At 36.1% G+C, this 20,134-nt stretch overlaps 1 protein-coding gene across 1 annotated transcript in view; it reads left to right on the top strand.

The window, feature by feature from the left end:
* The window catches only part of RPS6KC1 (ribosomal protein S6 kinase, 52kDa, polypeptide 1), a 132,889-nt gene that overhangs the window by 64,755 nt on the left and 48,000 nt on the right, over positions 1 to 20,134 (top strand). The window contains exons 3-4 of the mRNA XM_012638321.1: positions 11,133 to 11,180; positions 12,717 to 12,849. Coding sequence (XP_012493775.1) covers positions 11,133 to 11,180; positions 12,717 to 12,849 — 181 coding nt within the window. The remainder of the gene's footprint in view (positions 1 to 11,132; positions 11,181 to 12,716; positions 12,850 to 20,134) is intronic.

The raw sequence follows: 20,134 nt of genomic DNA, 5'->3' as shown, positions 1-20,134 counted from the left end.
ATTGGCACACCATTAATCACCCAAAGTCCATAGTTTACATTAGGGTTTATTCTTGGTATTGTACATTTTATGAGTTTGGACAAATGCATAATGACATGTATCTACCATTATGGTTTCATATAGAATATTTTCACTACCCTAAAAATCTCTGTGCTCCACCTGTTCATTTCCCTGCAACATCTGGTAACCACTGATCTTTTTTACTGTCTCCATAGTTTTGCCTTTTACAGAATGTCATATAGTTGGAATCATACATTATGTAGCCTTTTCAGATTGGCTTTCTTCAATTAGTAATTTGCATTTAAATTTTCTCCATGTTTTTGCATGGCTTGATAGCTCATGTCAATGGTATTGTCGGGTCAGCAGTCTGTTTTTGGTTCTTGGTGAGCTCTTGGCCCAAGAATGACCAGACACACCAAAGTAAGGCAAGCACAAGGTGAAGTTTATTGAGTAAAGTAAGATACGTTCCCCAGAGACAACAAATGGACCCTCTGTCATAACAGGAGGGTCCTGATTATGGTCTGGGGTCCTGTTTTATATTGCCTAGGCTGGGACCTACTCGTGGTTCAGATGTCACCGTTGAACCACTTTCATGGACAGTTGGGAATTATATAACCTGAATCTTACCGCATAGGCCAGATCTCCTGGGAACCTCTCTCAAAGCCCATTTGGGGCGGTGAACCGCAATGTAGATTTAAGCTAATGACATGATAATTAGCCATAGGTTGTTTTAGGTCATCTTCTGAATCCTATTGCGCCCTTGGCTGCCTGGCCTATGGGCTGGGGATTCCCTACATTCTTTTGCAGATTAGCAGGGGCTCCTCCTTCCCCCTGGTGTGGATGTTGCTTAGTCTAGGATCAAGGGTGGGGCTGCACCCAGTTAGCACTGCCTTTGTTCTTCTTCCCAGCTGGGGCAATTGCTCAAGGCAGCACCAAGGCAAGGTGCCCATTTTTGTCCCTAGGAGAGAGCCACAGTCCCTCACTATCTACTAAACAGTATTCTGTTATCTGGATGACCCTGGTTTATTTATCCATTCACCTTCTGAAGGACATCTTGGTTGCTTCTGAGATTTGGAAATTGGGAATAAAGCTGCTATAAACATCCATTTGCAGGTTTTTTTGTGGACATGTTTTCAGCTCCTTTGAGGAGTCTGATACTGTGAAATACCTATTTGGTCTTTGTTTCCTGGCAAACAACTCCTAAAGTCCTGGGAATCTCCAAAGTGCTTTCTTTTTATATGCTAATGTTCACTAATAGCTTCAGGTTGGGGCTGGTCTTAGGAAAGACCAAGGCTTGGTTACAGAGTTGGGATTTTCAGCCCCATTCCCCCACTCTCCAGGGAGAGGGGAGGGGCTTAAGGTCTAGTTGATCACCAATGGCCAGTTGTTTAATCAATCATTCCTACTCAATGAAGCCTCCTTGAAAATCTAAGGGGACAGGGTTCGGAGAGCTTCCAGATAGCTGAGGTTCCTGGAGGGTGATACACCCAGGGAGGGCATGGAAGCTCCACATCCCTTCCCTCCATACCTCGCCCTATGCATCTTTTCATCTCTATCCTTTGTAATAACCTTTATGTTAATAATAAGCCAGTAAATGTGTTTCCCTGAGTCTGTGAGCCACTACAGCAAATTAACCAAATCCAAAGAGGGGGTCATGGGAACCCCAACTTGAAGCTAGTCAGCCAGAAGTTTTGGAGGCTTGGACTTGTGACTGGTGTCTGAAGAGGGGTATAGTTTTTGGGACTGAGTCCCCAGTCTGTGGGATCTGATGTTTCTCCAGGCAGATAATGTCAGAATTTAATTGGAGGATACCTAGGTGGTGTCCACTGCAGAACTGATTGCTCACTTGGTAGTGGGAAGAAATATTTTGGGGTCACAGAAGTCTGCGATGAGTGTTGTGGTGTGAGAGCTGGGGAAAACACAGTTTGAGGGTTTTTCCCTAAACAAGTAGACGCCAGGGAGTGCAATTGCTCGATCATATATGGAGGCAGTATATTTAGCTTTGTAAGAAACTGTCAAACTATCTTCCAAAATGGCCATACTGTTTTGCATCTCCACCAGCAATGAGTGAGAATTTCTGTTGCTCCATATCAGTGTCAGCATTTGGTGGTGTTAGTGTTCTGGAGTTTGACCATTCTCCAAGGTTTGTGATGGTATCTTGTTTTAATTTGCACTTCCCTGATGACACATGATGTTGAGCATCTTTTTATATGCTTATTTGCCACCTGTATATCTTCTTTGGTGAGGTGACTATTAGTTTTTGGCTCATTTTTACATCAGGTTGTTTTCTTCTTGTTGAATTTTAAGAGTTCTTTGTATATTTTGGATAGCATTCCTTTATCAGATGTATATTTTATAAATATTTTCTCCCAGGCAGTGGCTTGTTTTGTTGTTCTCTTCACATTGTCTTTTGCAGAACAGAAGTTTGTTTGTTTGTTTCAGAATATTATGGGGGCACAAACATTTTGGTTACACATAATGCCTTTGCCTCACCCAAGCTTGCCCTTCCCCCATACAGTGCACACTGCATCCATTAGTTGTGAGTTTACCTACCTGCTCCACCCCTCTCCCACCTCACTGGTGCCCAGTGAATATTACTTCCATGTGAGCACCTTGGTGTTGATCAGTTCATACCAATTGGATGGCGAGTACATGTGGTGCTTGTTTTTCTATTCTTGTGATACCTCACTTCAAAGGATGGGCTCAAGCTCTATCCAGGATAATATAAGAGGTGCTAGTTCACATATACCACATTTTATTAATCCACTCATGTATTGATGAGCACTTGGGAAGTTTTTAATTTTAATGAATCAGTCTTATCAGTTGTTTCTTTCATGGATGGTTTGTGCCTTTCATGTTATATCTAAAAAGTCACCACCATACTCAAAGTCATCTCAATTTTTTTCCTGTGTTATCTTCTAGAATGTTTATAGTTTTGTGTTTTTATATTTAGGTTTATGATCCATTTTGAGATCCTTTTAAGGGTATAAGATCTGTATCTAGATTGACGTTTTAGCATGTGGATGTCCAGTTGTTCTAGCACTATTTGTTGAAAAGACTGTCTTTGTTCCATTGTATTGCCTTTGTTCCTTCATCAAAGATCAGTTGAGTATATTTATGTGGTTCTCTTTCTGGGCTTTCTGTTCTCTTCCACTGATCTATTTGTCTACTCTTTTGCCAAATACCACACTATCTTGATTACTGTGGCTTTATAGTAAGTCTTGGAGTTGGACAGCATCAGTCCTCCAGCTCTGTTCTTCAGTATTGTGTTGGCTATTCTGGGTCTTTTGCATCTCCATGTAAACTGTAGAACCAAATTATTGATATCTACTGGAGAAGCACTTTTCCAATTCTTTTTATCTTTTCTGATCCTGATATTAGTCTATCAAAGAAAAACTTTGCCAACCATATTTCATTGCCATTTGTAGGAATGAAACAATGTAGAAATGACTAACCTTTGAATTTTCAGTAAATCTAATTTAATCTGTTTTAGCACTACCAAAATATACTTATTTTATTTTTCTAATATTAGTCATAGCATATTTTGGAAGATAAAGGTATTTTGGTATCATTTGCTCTGTTTTTAGCTATTATCACAATGACAAACTATAATCCTTAAAAAAATCATTGTGATTATTGTTCAAGTTACGAGTATTCACAGGTATAAATTGAGTTCACATGGGATATGCACACACAATACAGTATTGTATTAGGTTATAGAAACCATTGATAGTTGCATTCAACAAGTTATAGTTGTATTAGTTAAGTTTAAATAGAGGGTAGGATAAATGGGCTTTATTATGATAGGTCATATGGTACATGAATATTTAATAATGCACTAGTTTTAAATTAGTTTATAACTAATTCCCTGTGGAAGCTTTGAAGAATCTTTAAAAATCTGGATTAAGATTAGAATTAACACAAACTGAATGCATCTATTGCCATTTTAAAGCCAAGAATTAAAAGATGCTTTTTGTATAGTTTTATAAAAAATAATTTCTAAATTGATTTTCTTCTAATTACGTTTAGAATACATTTTTTAAAAAGCAGAAAGCAAAGATAAAGCAGAAGAAAATTTCACATTAGTGAATTTCTTTTATGATGTATATATGCCAGTTACTCAGAATTATAATTGAATGTAATTAAGTTCTTAAGATTCTCTGCTTTTAAAAGACACCATAGTATTTTATTTTTATATGAAATATTGTGATAAATGTGATCATTACCTTAAATAAATGACATTTTTGTGTAGGAATCAGGCTTTTTTTTTTTTTTTTTTAACTATTTCTTTTCCTCCCACATATTTCTGAGCAAGGAATCAGGCTTTTTAAGTGGTATTTTGTGGATTTTGTTAAATCTGTCTCAAAGAACATTTTCCTTGTGTAATATTTATAGTAGAGGTGTGATAGTACCCAGAAAAACAAGCCTTTCAAAACAAAGTATCCTATTTTTGTGACTGCATAAAAAATACATACTTTTATTATTATTATTCATAGATATACTGAATAAAACACCTTAAATTTTATTTTACTCGTGTTTATTTTGAATAAAATTATAGGTGATTTTAAATATGAATAGACTTATTTTTTTAAAGAAAAATCACACGATGACTTAAGTATATTCCATTAGAAGTAGTATTTCTTTTGTCTTTCTGTTCAGCCATTGGAGTCCCCTGTGACCTTGGGTACTTTTTCCATGAGGTGACTGATGGTTCATGATGCTCTGTATTTTCTGGTAGCTTGCCTGTTGCCTGCCTCTGGGTTCGTCATCCCCCTTATGCTGACTTAGGCAGTATTTCTTCAGCCTCTTATCTTGGGGCTTTGATGCATATGTTCTGAAGGTGGCCACAGTGACTTTGGATAGCAGCAGATGGTAAACCTTCAGGCTGCCACCGGCTATACTGGTGTTAAGTTGGAAAGTTAACGTTTGATGAAGAATCAGTAGTGCATATGAAAGAGCTTTCACTGCTGAAATATCCTTTAATTAAAAATTAGCATACTAAAACCTTTGCAAATGTCTGGGCATTTAAAGAAATCTAAAATCAGTTGTTTTCTTATAGACAAAGTAGTTATTTATCAGCTTAGTTGTATGTTACTTGCACTTCCTAACCTAGTTCTTTCTCCTCTGCCCCTACCCCAGTTTGTCCATAGTTAAGACAGATAACTACATAAATTGAAATAGGGGATGTTTTTAGAAGTCACAGGTGTTTGGATAAACACTTAAAGTATATTTTGAATTATCATATTTTGGATTTTAATAATGAAAAAGAAATGTGGATTTTGAGTACCACTTTCATATAATCCTGGTAGATGTGGTCTGTTGTCTTCTACCTTTGAAGATATTTCTGGATTAAATAAAAGCCTTAAAAACTCAACCTGCCTCAAGAGATAATTCACTTTGTTTTAAATTAGTTGGTGATTCTTGACTTTGACATCTATCCACAAAGCAATACCCTTTTTGGATTGTTTGTTTGCTTATTTCATAATGTGCTATGTTGGAAGTTCTAGCACAAATAAAGTACTGGTAAGACTCCAAAGGATTTTTTTGTTGCTGTTCCTCTTAAGTCCTTGGGGTACATTTTATACCTTTCTCTACTGAAAATAGATCACTATAGAGTTATAAGTATCCATGTCAAATTTTACTCTTCATGCTTGAATTTGCATCAGTGAAATAACTTTTGTGAAACCATGAACAGATTGGTTTCCGTGGCATAACATGAGAAAAGTGCCTCTACACAGTCTGTTTATGCTGATGCTCTTGACACTGGACTAAAGCTATAGGTGCAACATCTTTTGCTTTTGGGGTTGCTGGGCAGTGGTAGAGGGAACATGGGTAGTCTTGTGATGCCAAAGAAAGAGAAAATTGGACTCCAGTGGGGAAAATTGTTGGTATCAAAAGTCACCTAGTTTTTCTGGTAGTTGAATTTTGATAAGAGATGCCTCATGAGAATAAGGTGTGGATTTAAAAATTAACGGTAGAAACACATTTTGAATATTGTAATAATACAAAATCAATGGGTTTTTTAGCAGAAAACATGAATAACATTTAATTATTATCATATGGTATTAGGGCAGTAAAACAGAGTTTTAGTGCTCTGTATTTGTGGTTCAAAACCATTTCTACAGAAGGGTAACATTACCAGCTCTTGTAAGGTTGTCAAGATGAGTTTAGTTGAAAACTCATCTAATACTAGTGCAGTTAAGTATGGACTTTAAAAACAGAGTATAGTAAGTACAGTCATATTCATCTGAAACTATGTTGAGAAAAACTGTCTTATCTGCAAAATTGGGCTTCTATGTTTTCTCTGGCTTCTTTATTGTGTTGATCCTGTTCTTTCTCACATGCTTATTTATGTGTGAATTCCCAGAAGTACAACTTACACAATTGAAGTCTCATTCAGATTACATTCAGCAAACACCATTAAGGGACAAGCTGTGTTTGCTCAATATGACTATCTCTGTAGGCTTTTCTTAAACATTATTTTAACTTTTGGTAATTGTTCTGGAGTCCTGTGAAGTAACTGGCAGCAGAGACAGACGTTCCCTTAAATTAAACAGGTAATCTTTCTTTTTAAAGGAATTGGAGCTGAAGTTGTTTTCAGAGACTTTCAGACTTCCAATGTCAACATTTAAATTAAATATCTAAAAAGATTCAAGAATGGGTTGACACTTAATCTCCACTGAAGGGAACTTTCCACACTTCTTCACCACAATCATAGTGTCTTTGTAGTAGCGTATCTCTTTTCTCTTCTCCAAATTTACTTTTCTTCATGTGCTTAGCAAAAAAAATCGTTTATGCTTTTGGCATGCTTTCCCCCTGCTGCCTTTGCAAAGATGGTTACCTAGTTAAATATTAGGCCTTCCTTATTCTAGTTAACAAAAAGACCCAGCTCTAAAATCAATTGGAGCTTTTCCTACTACAGTTATCAAAGAATGGTGGGCAAGTTTCATTATGCTGGTGGAACTGAAGAACAGATGAGGTGAGTCCTTAAGGAATAAGTTGTCTGCCCTTTTTTTTTTTTTTTCCAGTTAGGAGCAGTCATTCTATACATTAATATGGGCAAAGATGGAGTAATCTCTTCTGTTAGACCATATGCTAATATAGTGCTGATAAGTAAGTGTGAAAAATGAAAGGGAGAAATACATTAATTGTATTCTTTCAATAAGGTATGCTATGCAAGGTAATTATTTCATGACAGTTTTAGTTATAGTACTTGTTTTATCATGAAATAAAAGATGGTTTTAGGAGCCTTTTATTGTTGGAAAGACAATTGTATCAAACTAGTACAAATTAGATTTTTGTCTTTATAAAGGTGAGCAAACCCATGAGCAGTTTTTAAATTGATGTGTTCTAGTCTAGAAATGAACAAATTCCGTTTGAGGGTTAAAGAAGCTATTATTTTGTCCTTTATGCTGACAGCTTCATTACAGATTGGCCTACTGTTGGCATTAAAAAAAAATGTTTGGCTCCTTATGATCTTTGTGCATGCAACTATAATATTAATGCAGCACCATAGCACTGTTCATTAAGAAATGACTTTAAATGAGGTTGAAGCATGTAAATTTAGAAAGATACAGATGTTAAATGCAGTCGTTTCTCTTTGTGTACAGCTGTATGGCTAATAATTTCCAAGTGGCTAAAGCTCTTGTTAGCAGGAGTGCTGGTGTGTTAAGAATGGCTCTATAAATAACTTTAAGAACTGAAGTTGAAGGTGCTTCTTTTAAAGACTATTGTTAACTAAACATTATTGCCAAACAGATGGAAAGCATTCACCAGCCTGATGTTTTTAGGTCTAATTATATTATCACCAGCCCTGTACGGCTCAGTTGAAGAGGTGTATCCAGAGGCCAATTTATAATCATTTAGCCAACACCTGTTTGGGAGAAATTGACAGTCAAAGGGCAGATTTTAAAAAAATCACATATGTTCTTGTGTTTATTGCCTCAATGTGAACATTGTCTAGTTGCAAACAAACTTGGTAGGAGAAGAAAGTAAATGTAAACAAAGCAGCATTTCCCAGCCATGTTTATCCATCTTAATTTGGTCTTTTTATCTGATGCACTTCATGCTTCATGGCTAAGTGAAACCAGCAAAGAGATATCATTCCTGATTTATATAGGCATATTCTGTTTAGTCAATTAAGAGGCTTTTGGTAGCAAAAAGAAGTTCCTTCCTTTGATTATACAGCTTCCGTATCTTTTACCTAGTAAGATTTTTTCTATTTCATATAGATGTATCTTATTCAAACAGGATTGGCTTTCTGGTGAGTGACTTACAAGAGTCACACCTGGTATAAAAACAAATGAGACTTAAAGAACACTAAATGTCTTCACATATTCAACAGATGTTCAGTGAGCCCTCCTTTGTAGAGAAAGGGCCATTTTGCCTCCTTTTGCACTCATGATATGCTAATTTAACTTTCAAGGTTCAAGTTCTATGAATATGTTCCTGTGCCTTGGCAGTTCGAGATTTGTGGTGAATATAGCTCAGGGGGCAATTACAGGGAGAATAGGTCTATCCTGTCTGAAAATAATAAAAATCCCAACCTTTTTTTGAACTGATGATCCCACCAACTCTTTCATTTTAATATTCTTCCTTCTTCTGACATACTTCACTGTTGAAAGATTTATATGTGTCACCTCCATTTTCTTATCACTCATTATTAACTCAGGGCAGTCTGGCTTCTATCCTCAGCAGTTCACTGCATAATACAATATTGAAAGTTACCAATGACTTCCTAACTGCCTTACCCAGTGATGATTTCCCAGTCCTCATTCTTCATGGTTTCTCTTTGTTGTTTGGCACTGATGATTACTCTCATCTTAAACATTCTCTTTCTCTGACATCCAAACCATTATATTTTCTCTTTGTACTTTTCTCCCTACGGTTTTGATTGTTATTGTCTTATCCACCCACAATATTCCAACTATGTATAATTTAGCAGTTAAAGAGGAAAAACTCTAGAGCCAGACTAGCCAGGTTTAAATTTCACCTCTACCACCTCTTAGCTTTGTAAACATGGACAAGTTAACATTTTTATGTTTGTTTCCTCGTCTGTTAAATTGGTTAATAAAAGATACCTACATCTTTGAATTGTTGAGAGCATTATATGGTTTAATTCTTTGAAGCCCAGCGCAGTGTGTAGTATAAAGGAAGCATTTTAGTGGGGTACATTCGCATGTCTTCAGCTTTTATCTTTGTGCAGAATGCTCAAATGTAAATCTTTAGCTCCTGACTTATTTTCTAAGCTTCCCATATCTCCATCTACCTTCCAGACTTTTAGACTTGAATTCACTAACCATGTTTATTGAACATTCACTATGTGAGAACAATGTTATGTGACAGAAGAAATACATTTTTTGTTTTCTATTAGTTTTCTATTGCTGTCATAACAAATTACCACATTTGGCAGCCTAAAACAGCCTAAAAATTATCTCATTATGTTGAAAGGATTAACACTGATGACACATGACGAAAGCATAGCACATAGTAAACACAACATGATAGATGAGAGAGAATAGAGGGTGGATAAGAGAAGTGCTTAGGAGGTAGAATTGATTCGACTTGGTCGGTGGTTCTGAAGGTAGGAGACAGGAGAGAGTTCACAGTGACCTAGGGAGACTCTTTGGTTTGGGGGCTTGTATGGAGTTGATATTATAATACTGTAGAAGGAGGAGCAGGATTTTTTGGTTTTGTTTTTGGTGAGGGCAGGATTTGGGGAAGAGGAAGATAGGATTTCATAAGGTACCTGTGGGACTATTCTCTTGAAATTAAATGGAAATTTAAATAATATAGGATAGGTCAAACACTCAGAAGAAAGTTCAAAGATGAAGTTGTTACTATTTCTTTAAATTCATCATGTCTAAAATGGAATTTACCATCTTCTGAAACTGGTTTCCTATCTTAACTTTTCTGTTTCTTATCACCATTCTTTTATTTTCCCAAGCTTAACATGTTTTTTTCATCCTTGACTCCTGTCTCTCCTTACCCAGTGGTAGGCTGCTAAATGTTTGACATTCAGCTTTCTGGAGTCAGAAGAAAGCCTCATTTGCAGTATTTGCTGATTTCTTTGGTGGAAATCCTTCCATCATGGCCAATTTCAGGCTATGGCTGCTTTTGTTCTACAATGGTAGAGTTGAAAAGCTGCAACAGAGGTTGCATGGGCCTGCAAAGCCTGAAATATTTACTATGTGGTCAACCTTTGCTATAGTATTTCCAAAATAATAAAAATTTAGTAGGGTAGGATAGTTCCTTACCTCTGTTCACTCCTTCTATCCATCAAGATAGGGGTTGGGAGTGGGTAGTTCAAGGGAGCAATGCGTGACATCGTGAAGGGTCATGAAGTCCATTTTATGGACTTTAGGCTTTTTCCTCTCAGTGAGATGAGAAGAGTGACATGTTCTCACTTGTATTTTAAAAAGAAAACCCTGGCTGCTGATTTGAAGGTAGACCACAGGGCAGCAAAGATGGAAACAGGGAGATCAGTTGGGAGACCGTTGTTATAAGCTAGGTGAGAGTTGGTCTTTGCTTAGATCAGGGTAGTAGCTGTGTAAGTGGTGAGGTGAGTTCAGGTACTGGATACAGTTTAAAGATAGAGCTGACAGGGTAAAAAGAGGTTTTTGCTGATGGTAAAAAGAGGAGTTATGGGTGAGTCCAGGGTGGAGAAGCAGTACCAAGAGGTTGCCGTATGCTATAGCCTGAGTTATTGAGATTACTTTACAGCAAGTTGCTACGTAATGGGTTTTAGGAAGAAAACTGAGACTTCAGCAATTTTTTTTTTTTTTTTTACCATTTCCTCTTAACCATACATATTCCATGAGAAAAAATTCTTTGTCTATATTAATATTTCCTTTACGTTTAAGAAATATATTTTAAAATAAATCTAGGAAACATAGCAATGTTTCTAAAATGTGGCAGTTTTAGAAAAGGAAACTATAATAAAACCCATTTTGGATAAGACTGTTTTGATCTTGTGATTGGTGACTTTAAAAAAAAAATCTATTCAGAAATTAATAATTTTGGGGGAGTCAATTCCAACCTCTTCTCCCTAAACCCTTAAAGTTTAGTTTCCCAAAGTTGAGTTAATCTCTCATTGTATTGTAAGTAAAGTATTACTCATGTCTTTTATGTAGGTTTTACTTGTAATGGACACAAGGACAGAACAGACATTCATTTTAAAAGTAAGTAGAGTTTGTATGTTTAATGAATTAAACAATTTTATTTCAAATTATGCTTCTGAAAGAAAAGACATTTAATATTTTTCCCCCCTGGGTGTTTTGAATGTTCCTTATGTTGTTGGTGATCTGTATTTCTTCTCTTTCTTTTCCTTTTCCTTTTCTTTTTCTTTTCTCCTTCTTTTCTTTCTTGACAGGGGCTCACTCTGTTGCCCAGGCTAGAGTGCAGTGGTATCATCATAGCTCACTGTGACCTCAAACTCCTGGGCTCAAGTGATCCTCCTGCCTCAGCCTTCTGAGTAGCTAGGACTACAGGCGTGCACCACTACGCCCTGCTAATTTTTGTATTTTTTGTAGAGATGGGGTCTCGCTATATTGCTTAGGCTGGTCTTGAACTCCTGGGCTCAAGCTGTCCTCCCACTTTGGCCTCCCAAAGTGCTAGAATTACAGGCGTAAGCCATCATGCCCAGCTGTGTATTTATTTTCCTTTCTGTCCTTTCATCACAATTGGTAAATACTCAATAGCATATATTTAAAAAGAGTTTTATGTTATAGAGTATGGAGGAATGATAAATTGAAGAATCATTTTATGCTGTTTAAATGTGTGGTCTGTAGTTTAAATACATCTCAAATACATTTTGTATAGTTTGTGAAGACCACACACAATCTCACCTTTGATTATGACTACAGTTCTTAAGAGCTGAAATTTTGCCTTAAAGTCTTTGTTACAGATATTTTGGAAAGTGTTATCTATATCCCTGGCCCTCTTTTTGATCTAAATTCAATTTTGATTTTATATATAACTCAATTTCTAACTAAATGACTAAGGAGAAAAAAACCTCAAATTTGTGATTTTGAAATTGTATTTGGAATGGATTGTGATAGTATATATTCTAAAAATATCCTCATTTAAGCGTTTCCACAGCATTCAGAAGATGAATTGATAGGTTTTATATTTCTATTTCTGATACTTTTTCTTTTGCTGATAAGGCATGGCAGTAGGACACATTGACACATACAGAAACATATTTCTTTTTGTGAATTATACATTGACATTTCCCCTGTTTTTAAAACCAGGGTATGATACCAGAAAATGCACAAACCTTGTTTCTTATAAGAAGATTTAATATCTTTGTACTTTTAAAAAAATTACCTGGTTAATCCAGGAATACTTGTTGTGTCTCAGCAATTTGGTCTCACAGCTACTGCTTTAAAGATATATATAAGTAAAATAAAACTTAAGAAAAGGTCAGACAGAAATAACTGTGTGTCATCCTGATGACTTAGTTTGAGAGCATCTCTAATAAAAACACTGACCCACGTAATTGATTTTAATGGCAGCTTTGTGGCATCTTCCGTTCTCTGGATTCACGCCAGATGCCATCAGCAGAGCCTCCAGGGACTGAGGGGCATAGAGCAGCAGATGAGTGGTTTCTCTGAAGCCCAGAGTAACTCGGATAGATTAGTTTGGTTGATAAACACAGAGCACAGCAGGCTCCAAAGGCAACTGAGGATACAACTGACCTTTTTGTTCTCTGTCAGGGTCTAAGGAAAAGCAGTGAATACAGCAGGAACAGAAAGACCATCATCCCCCGCTGTGTGCCCAACATGGTGTGTCTGCACAAGTACATCATCTCTGAGGAGTCAGTGTTTCTTGTGCTGCAGCATGCAGAAGGTTGGTTTATGCTTTAGATTGTTTATAGAATGAAGAATGTCACCCACTTAGCTTTTCAGTTTCTATAATGTCCTTACTTTTGTCATTTCATGAGCAGATAAAATACATGAGACAAATGTAAGAAACTATTCCTCTGCTCTACTTTCCTACTTTGAATTGTGAGGGAAAGTGAAAACCCGGGTGAACAGGAGATTTCATTTGAACTATAGTACCCTTCTTGATATACTTTCCTATTTACTTTCTAATAGAATTTATCTAATGTAAGAGAACTTTAATGTGAATGCATGCTAAGAGAGTTAGGTTTTATTTTAGGGATATTTTGTTCTCTTGTTCCCTGCTAGAAAGATACATTTGTGTTAGATGACTAAAATGAAAAGCATCCCCTGAAGAATTAATTAATTACCTCCTTTTTTTTTTAGAAGGCAAGGGTGTTTGTTTAACATTTGACATTACCTAGTTATTCTGATCTGAGTTTTTATGAATACAGCCATTGGCATCACATATGGGTACAAAGCAGAGGCACAGTGCTCTGCCTTCAAACTATTTATGAAATTTCATCTCTTAGTAGAAAGAACAGGTGGCAAAAAAATATTATGTTTTGATTTGTATTTGCCCTTTAACACCTGAATTTAAATAAATAGTCTTTTATTTAGAATGACTGAATAAAGCATATAAATATAAATTCACTTAACAAATACTGCCTTTTGGCTTTTAAGAAATGTTCTTAAAATAGTAAAAAAAAAAAAATTAAGTATTTCCATATTTCATGAAGGCATTATTTTTTTTATATTACTGAGAATAAAGAACTATTGTGCTTTACTAATAGGCATAACATTTGAATTTAATACATTTTCCCAGGGAAAAGAGTTATTGCTTTCTGGAATGAGGTCTCTTATGGTAACTAATGCAAGATTTTTGACGGGGGCAATAAACTATTAATATTGTTTATTATGAAGTACAGCACAAGATAACTACAGATGGAGGGAAGACCTCCATATGCAGTATTTAATAGGAAATTCAGAAGGGGCTCCATGGTCTCTCAGGTATTAAGAGAGTTAATTGCGTGTGTGAATTGGATAACTAATTCACCTTTGTTCAGACATTATAGACAGCTTTTATCTGAGGATACCAGTGCATTACAGACATTATTGAATTAGAGGTCATGTCATCTGATAGCGAAATACAGCCACCTCTGGTGTGGAACAAAATAACTTGCGTAGTAATAATCCATAATAATTTAGAACAAGGTCAGTAGGATGAATGTAATTATAGTCAATATTCTATTACCCAGTGTGGATTATTCATGTTGGAGATTATGTATGGCAAGTTTTCAATCCTAGCTTACCTCTGTTACTTGTAGCTTTATCTTCCTCTTCCTCCTCTTCGTTGTCCAAATCATTCTTCAATTTTTCTTCTGCCATCTTCTCACCTTCCCTTATCCCTCTTAAAAGCTGTGTCTTAAAATCATAGACACGTGACTCAGTTTTTCTAGTTTTAGATCATCTTTACCAAGTCTCTTTTTCTTTACCATTGACCATCCTTGACTTCGAATGGTCACATGACCATAGAATTTGTCGGTTTTGACGTTTGACATGTCTATTGTTTAGTTTTAAGAAGGTTTTATAATACATGACAGTGAATTATAGTGCAAATAGAGGCTCTGGATTTATTTAATATTTAACAAATTTATTGAGCACATACTATATATTAGGCTCTTTTTTAGGTGAACAAGATAGGAAAGGAACCTGCCCTTCTGAAACTTAAATCCTCGTTGTGGAGAGTCAAATACAGAAATAAAGAGCAAGGGAACATTGGATAATAATGGGGACTATACTGATCTTTAATGCAGGGAGTTCTAATAGGGAACAACTGGGGGACTACTTTGGGTAGTCAAGGGAGGCCTCTCTGAAAGTCAGGAGCTCTCAGTGGCAAAAGAAACAACCATTTGAATGTAAGGTACAGGCATAGGAATTAGTGTAAAAACAAATGTGGAATGTTTGATGAACAGGAAAGGAACCGTTTGGTTGGAGTGTGGTAAGTGAGGGCAACAGTGGTATATGAGGCTACTGGAGAAGCAGGCTGGAGCCTTGTAAGGCAGGGTAAGAAGGACTTTGGCTTTTATTCAGATGCATTGGGAAACCATTAGACTCTTAGGAAGTGACAGGTTCTGATTTACGTTGTAAAATGGTCATTTATTGACTGCTTACTGGGGCAACAGGCATAGTTCTAATGAGGCAGTGAATAAAACAGAAGACTTTGCCTACATAGAGCTTACCTTACCTTATAGAGGCAGCACAGACAATAAGCAAACACATAGTAAATTAATGTCAGATGGAGATAAATGGTATAAAGAAGAATTAAAGGAAGGGGGAGGGGATGTTAAAACGGTGGTGGTGGGGGGTTGCTATTTTATATAGAGTGATCACCTTATTGAGAAGGGACATTTGGCCAGAGACTGGAAGGAAGCAAGAGAAGGAGCAATGTGGACATGTGAGGGAAGGATGCTTTGACAAGAGAGAACATGTCCATAGGCCCAGAGGCAAGAGTGTGCTTGGTGTACAAGGAATAGCAAGATCAGAGTGGCTAGAGCAGAATGGGAAGAGTAGCAGGAAGTGAGTTTAGAGCAGTGAGGAGATGGGCGGGCAGATCCTATATGGCATCATAGGCCACTTGAAGAACTTGACTTTTATTCTGAATGAGATAGGAAGTCATTGGGGTATGTTGAACAATGGAGTGATAAGACAGGGATTACGCTGACTGCTTTGTGGAAAATAGAATATAGGAGGGCAAAGGCAAAAGACGAGAGACCAGTTTGGAGGTTGACGCAGCAATCCAGGTGAAAATGAGGGGGGCTTAAAGAAGGTGTTAGTGGTGGAGGTGGTGAGGAATGCTTATTAGTCTGAATTTGTTGTGAAGGTAGAACAGACAGGATTCTGCCTTATATGACTCCGAGGTTTTTTGCTTAAATAATTGAAAGATTGGAATTTCCATTTACTAAGAATAGACTTAGGAGGAAAAATGAGGGATTCAGTTTTGGACATGTGAGATTGAGGTGCTTATTAAATGTTCAGGTGGTATTGAGTAGGCAGTTAGATATGCCAGAAAGGGTTTTAGGCTTGAGGTTTACAATGTTTATTGTTCTTTGAATCCCTTATTTTAACTCTATTTGAGGAAGAAAAGTGGGGAAACAAAACGTATTCAGTCTAGGCTGTGAGTATTTAATTTCTAAGATTTGGGATTATGGAATATTCATCATATATATCTAAGCAATTAGCAGAATGCTTGGTATGTAGAAGGTGCTCAGTGTATAATTGTTGAATACTGAGTGAGTCAGAGAAAAGATGAAAGACCAGGTTAGGAGACAAAGGTTGTAAAAGCTCTGACTGTGGATGTACCAAATAGAAGCGGGGGGGCGGGATTTCTCTTCAGGTCACTTAGGGACCCAAGGAGTGAAATGATTCTCTTTTTATTAACTACGTTTTTAAATTATAAAACGAACATACAAACAAATTAATTCAGACTATACAGAAGTACATAAAGTAAAAATAAAAATTCTCTCTCCTTACTCACTTTAATGCTTAGTCCTATTCTCTAGAAATAGGTACTCTTTTAACAGTTTATTTTGTATCTTCCAAAAATTTTCTGTGTTTATAAACATATACTTCTTACCTGTCTGTTGTGGGTTTTTTTTCTTTTTTCATTTTGGAGACAGGGCCTTACTCTGTCACCCAGGCTAGAGCAGTGGCGTCGTCATAGCTTGCTGCAACCTCAGACTCCTGGGCTTGAGCAATCCTCTTACTTCAGCTGGGACTACAGGCGCGTGCATCCACGCCCAGCTAATTTTTCTATTTTTTGTAGAGATGGGGTCTCACTCTTGCTCAGGCTGATTTTGAACTCCTGGCCTCAGGCGATCCTCCCGCCTCAGCTTCCCAAAGTGCTAGGATTACAGGTGTGAGTGCATACCTGGACCATTTTTAAAAAACATAAATGGGTCTTACATTTTGCCTTTAGCTTGCTTTTCCCTATTAGCAATGTACCTTGGACATCTTTCCTTATCACTATATATAGGTCTGTATTAAGAGAGGGAGTGTAATGTAGTGATTAAAAACAAGGTTTGTGGAACCAGGCTACATGAATCCAAATGCTGGTTCCCTATTACTAGTTTGTGACCTTGGGCAAGTTACTTAACCTTTCTGTGCCTCAGTTTCCTCATCTATAAAGTAGGGATAATGATAATTAGCTACCTCCTAGGGTTAATGTGAGGAATAAATAGTTGATATATGTAAAGCACTTAAAAGAGTACTTGGTACATGCTAAGCACTATGCGTTTGCAAATAGCTATCATTTATTTGACTGTACACAAAGTGATTGTGCAGATTTAGCATAATGTGTTTAACTACTCCCCTATTAATTGGTGTTTAAAGTGTTTCTAGTACTTGTACATATATATCTTTGTGCATTTTTGTTTTCTTTTGTGATTTGAAAGTTATTTGTAGGACAGATTTCTTGAAGTGGAATAGCTGGGTCAGATGATTTCAATCACTGTTATAGCAATATTTTGTTATACATATTAAATTTAAGTTCTAATTTTGGCCAAGCAAATTAACAAATTTACTTTGTGATCTTGTAGAAAACCAAAAGATTAAAATCTGATGAGTGGCAAAGAGAGAGTTTAATGAATTGTTATTTTTCATTGCTTAAAATGGTCCAATATCTGCAGTTTTATATGCTTCAGAAGGGCTTAGAAAAGTGTCATTTATATTCTTAGCATGTTAAATATTATAAATTTTAGGTATTTTCTATTTATGTTTTATGATTTAGCAATAATAGGGTTTTTTTTCAGGTTAATGTTATTACTATTATAGTGTTGATGTTTGTCTAAGTTTGCCTATTAGGCCTGATCTTAATTCTGCAGAGGGTAGAAACCCCTCCAGCTTGTGTGGGTGAGAAACTTCGGTGGGAATAATGTATTCTTGTAGGTTATGTGATTTTCATGATTTTATAATTGAAAAAAGTATGTGATAGGACCAAAATTTTGTTTCTGTAGCTCCAAATTGAAGATCAGATTTAACTGGGCTTCTCTTCCTTACTGGCCAGAAAATTAAAAATAAATAAATTAATTAAATAAATAAATAAATCTAACTGGGTACCCAGCAGACAATGGGCAAGAGCTAAAACAGTTTTTCCCCATTGAAAATGCATTTTCTAGTGTTCATATTAGAGTACTTGTTTAGGCTGGGAACAGATTCCATAAAGAAAATGCCAACAATCACATTTAAAAATTTATGTAATGAAATCAATGGAAATCAAAAAAGGGTGCCATATTTGATTAATCAAATTATCTAAACTTGCTAATATCTGATACAAGCAAATTACTGTGAAGATGGCACTGTTACACATTGCTGGTAAAGCAGTTTAGCAACACATATCAGAAGTGTTAAAAATATTCATGCTTCTTGATCTAGTACTTTCATTTGTAGAATTCTGTCCTGGTGAAATAATCAGAGATGTCAAGTATTTGTATATAAAAGTGTTTATTATTTTGATTCTAATAGTGTAATAAAAGACGGGAAGCAACTTAAATGTCCAACAATAGAGGAACATTTAAATACATTATAACATCTATCACATGGATATGCTATATAGCCATTCAGCTCATAATTCTCACAAAAATTAAAAAATATTTATGATATGAATAAAAAGCCTAAAGATAAATGTAGTAATAATAGTTTGATAGTATTTATTATTAGGTGGTAGAATTATGGCTGATTTGTATATTCTGAATTTTTATTGTTTTCCTTGTTTTATATATTTTCTGAAAATTTTACAATAAAACTATATATTGGTTTTAAAATAGGAAGAAAGTGTAACCCCCAGAATGACATTATTAGTAGTTATAGACTCTTTTCCTTGAAAAGTATTTAAAAAATTTGTAAAAATGTTATCTTTTTATAACTCAGTTTAATGAATATTTATTTAATATCTACTTTATTAATACATGCTAGATAGAATCTTCTGCCTGCAGTTATTAGGAACTTGCAGTCTGGTAAAGGAGATAATAAAAACATAAAAGTAATATTAATGTGAAATAGTGTCATAAATGTCATAAGAGGGATGAAATAATATAGAGGATTCAGAGAAGGTATGAATTGTATGTAGTGAAGTGATGCAAAAAAGTGAGTAAAAAAGAACAGATTCTGAGAACCTTCAAGAATGGGTAGGATTTTGACAAGCAGATATTGGGGACACTAGTAGGAGAAAAATTTCTGAGTGTAGCATGAGGGAGAGCCCAACATGGGTTCTATGTGGGGAAATCCAGTGAGTAAGGGAAGAAGACCAAACCATGGGTTGATACTCTGTTAATGAGGAGTTCAAATGCCTATGTGAAGTTGGTACATGATTCAGTAGGTGGAGGGGATTTTGAATTCTTGAGTGGAGAAATGATGCGGTGAGATCTGTTCTAAAATGGAAGCTTAACTGAGGAGCAATTAGTATGATAGAGTGATACAGGAGGGACTTAAAGTAGGGATCCAGTTTAGCTATAGCATTATCCCAGAAGGCACAGAGTGGTCAAAGGAATTAAAAGAATGGCTGGAAGAAACATTATAGGTAGATCCTATAGGACTTGGAGACTTGTCAAATGTAGGAAGAGCAAGAAAGAGAAAAAAAATCCATATTTGGTCCGAAGCTTTTTTGCCAGAGTGACTCGGAAGTCAGAAGAAGGAAACGATTTGGGGGACAAAAATAAAGAATTGAAGCTCCTTGAATTTTAGACTTCAGTAGCTCATCCAGGTAAAATTGACCTAAGAGCGAACGAAACTTTTCTTAGAACTTTATTAGGTACTGTTTATTTCCGATCACTGGAACTTTACAGATACAGACACTGTTTAGTTTGTGATGGCACATCTCATTCTGATGAGTCAGCATCTGAGTTAACAAGCATTGACTGAATGCCTGTGGTGTCCTGCACACTGTACAGGAGTAGACATGCAAAGATGAAAAAGACTTGGTCCTTTCCCCCAAAGGAGTCATCATCTAGCAGAACTGAAAACCACACAAGTCGTTTTATTTGGATTGCATACAAGACTCTCAGCTTCAGGTGCAGACCTTACTGTTAGAGTGCCACAATATAGGTATTTGTGGTATGAGGAAATGTGTTGTCAAAAGTCTAAATAGTGCTCGCTTCGGCAGCACGTATACTAAAATTGGAACGATACAGAGAAGATTAGCATGGCCCCTGCGCAAGGATGACACGCAAATTCGTGAAGCGTTCCATATTTTTATA

The sequence above is a fragment of the Propithecus coquereli genome, unplaced genomic scaffold (genome assembly GCF_000956105.1).
Source record: "Propithecus coquereli isolate 6110/MARCELLA unplaced genomic scaffold, Pcoq_1.0 Scaffold129, whole genome shotgun sequence".
In the NCBI taxonomy this organism is placed as follows: domain Eukaryota; kingdom Metazoa; phylum Chordata; class Mammalia; order Primates; family Indriidae; genus Propithecus; species Propithecus coquereli.
The sequence above is the reverse complement of the archived record's forward strand: the minus strand, read 5'-3'. Positions and strand labels throughout refer to the sequence as shown.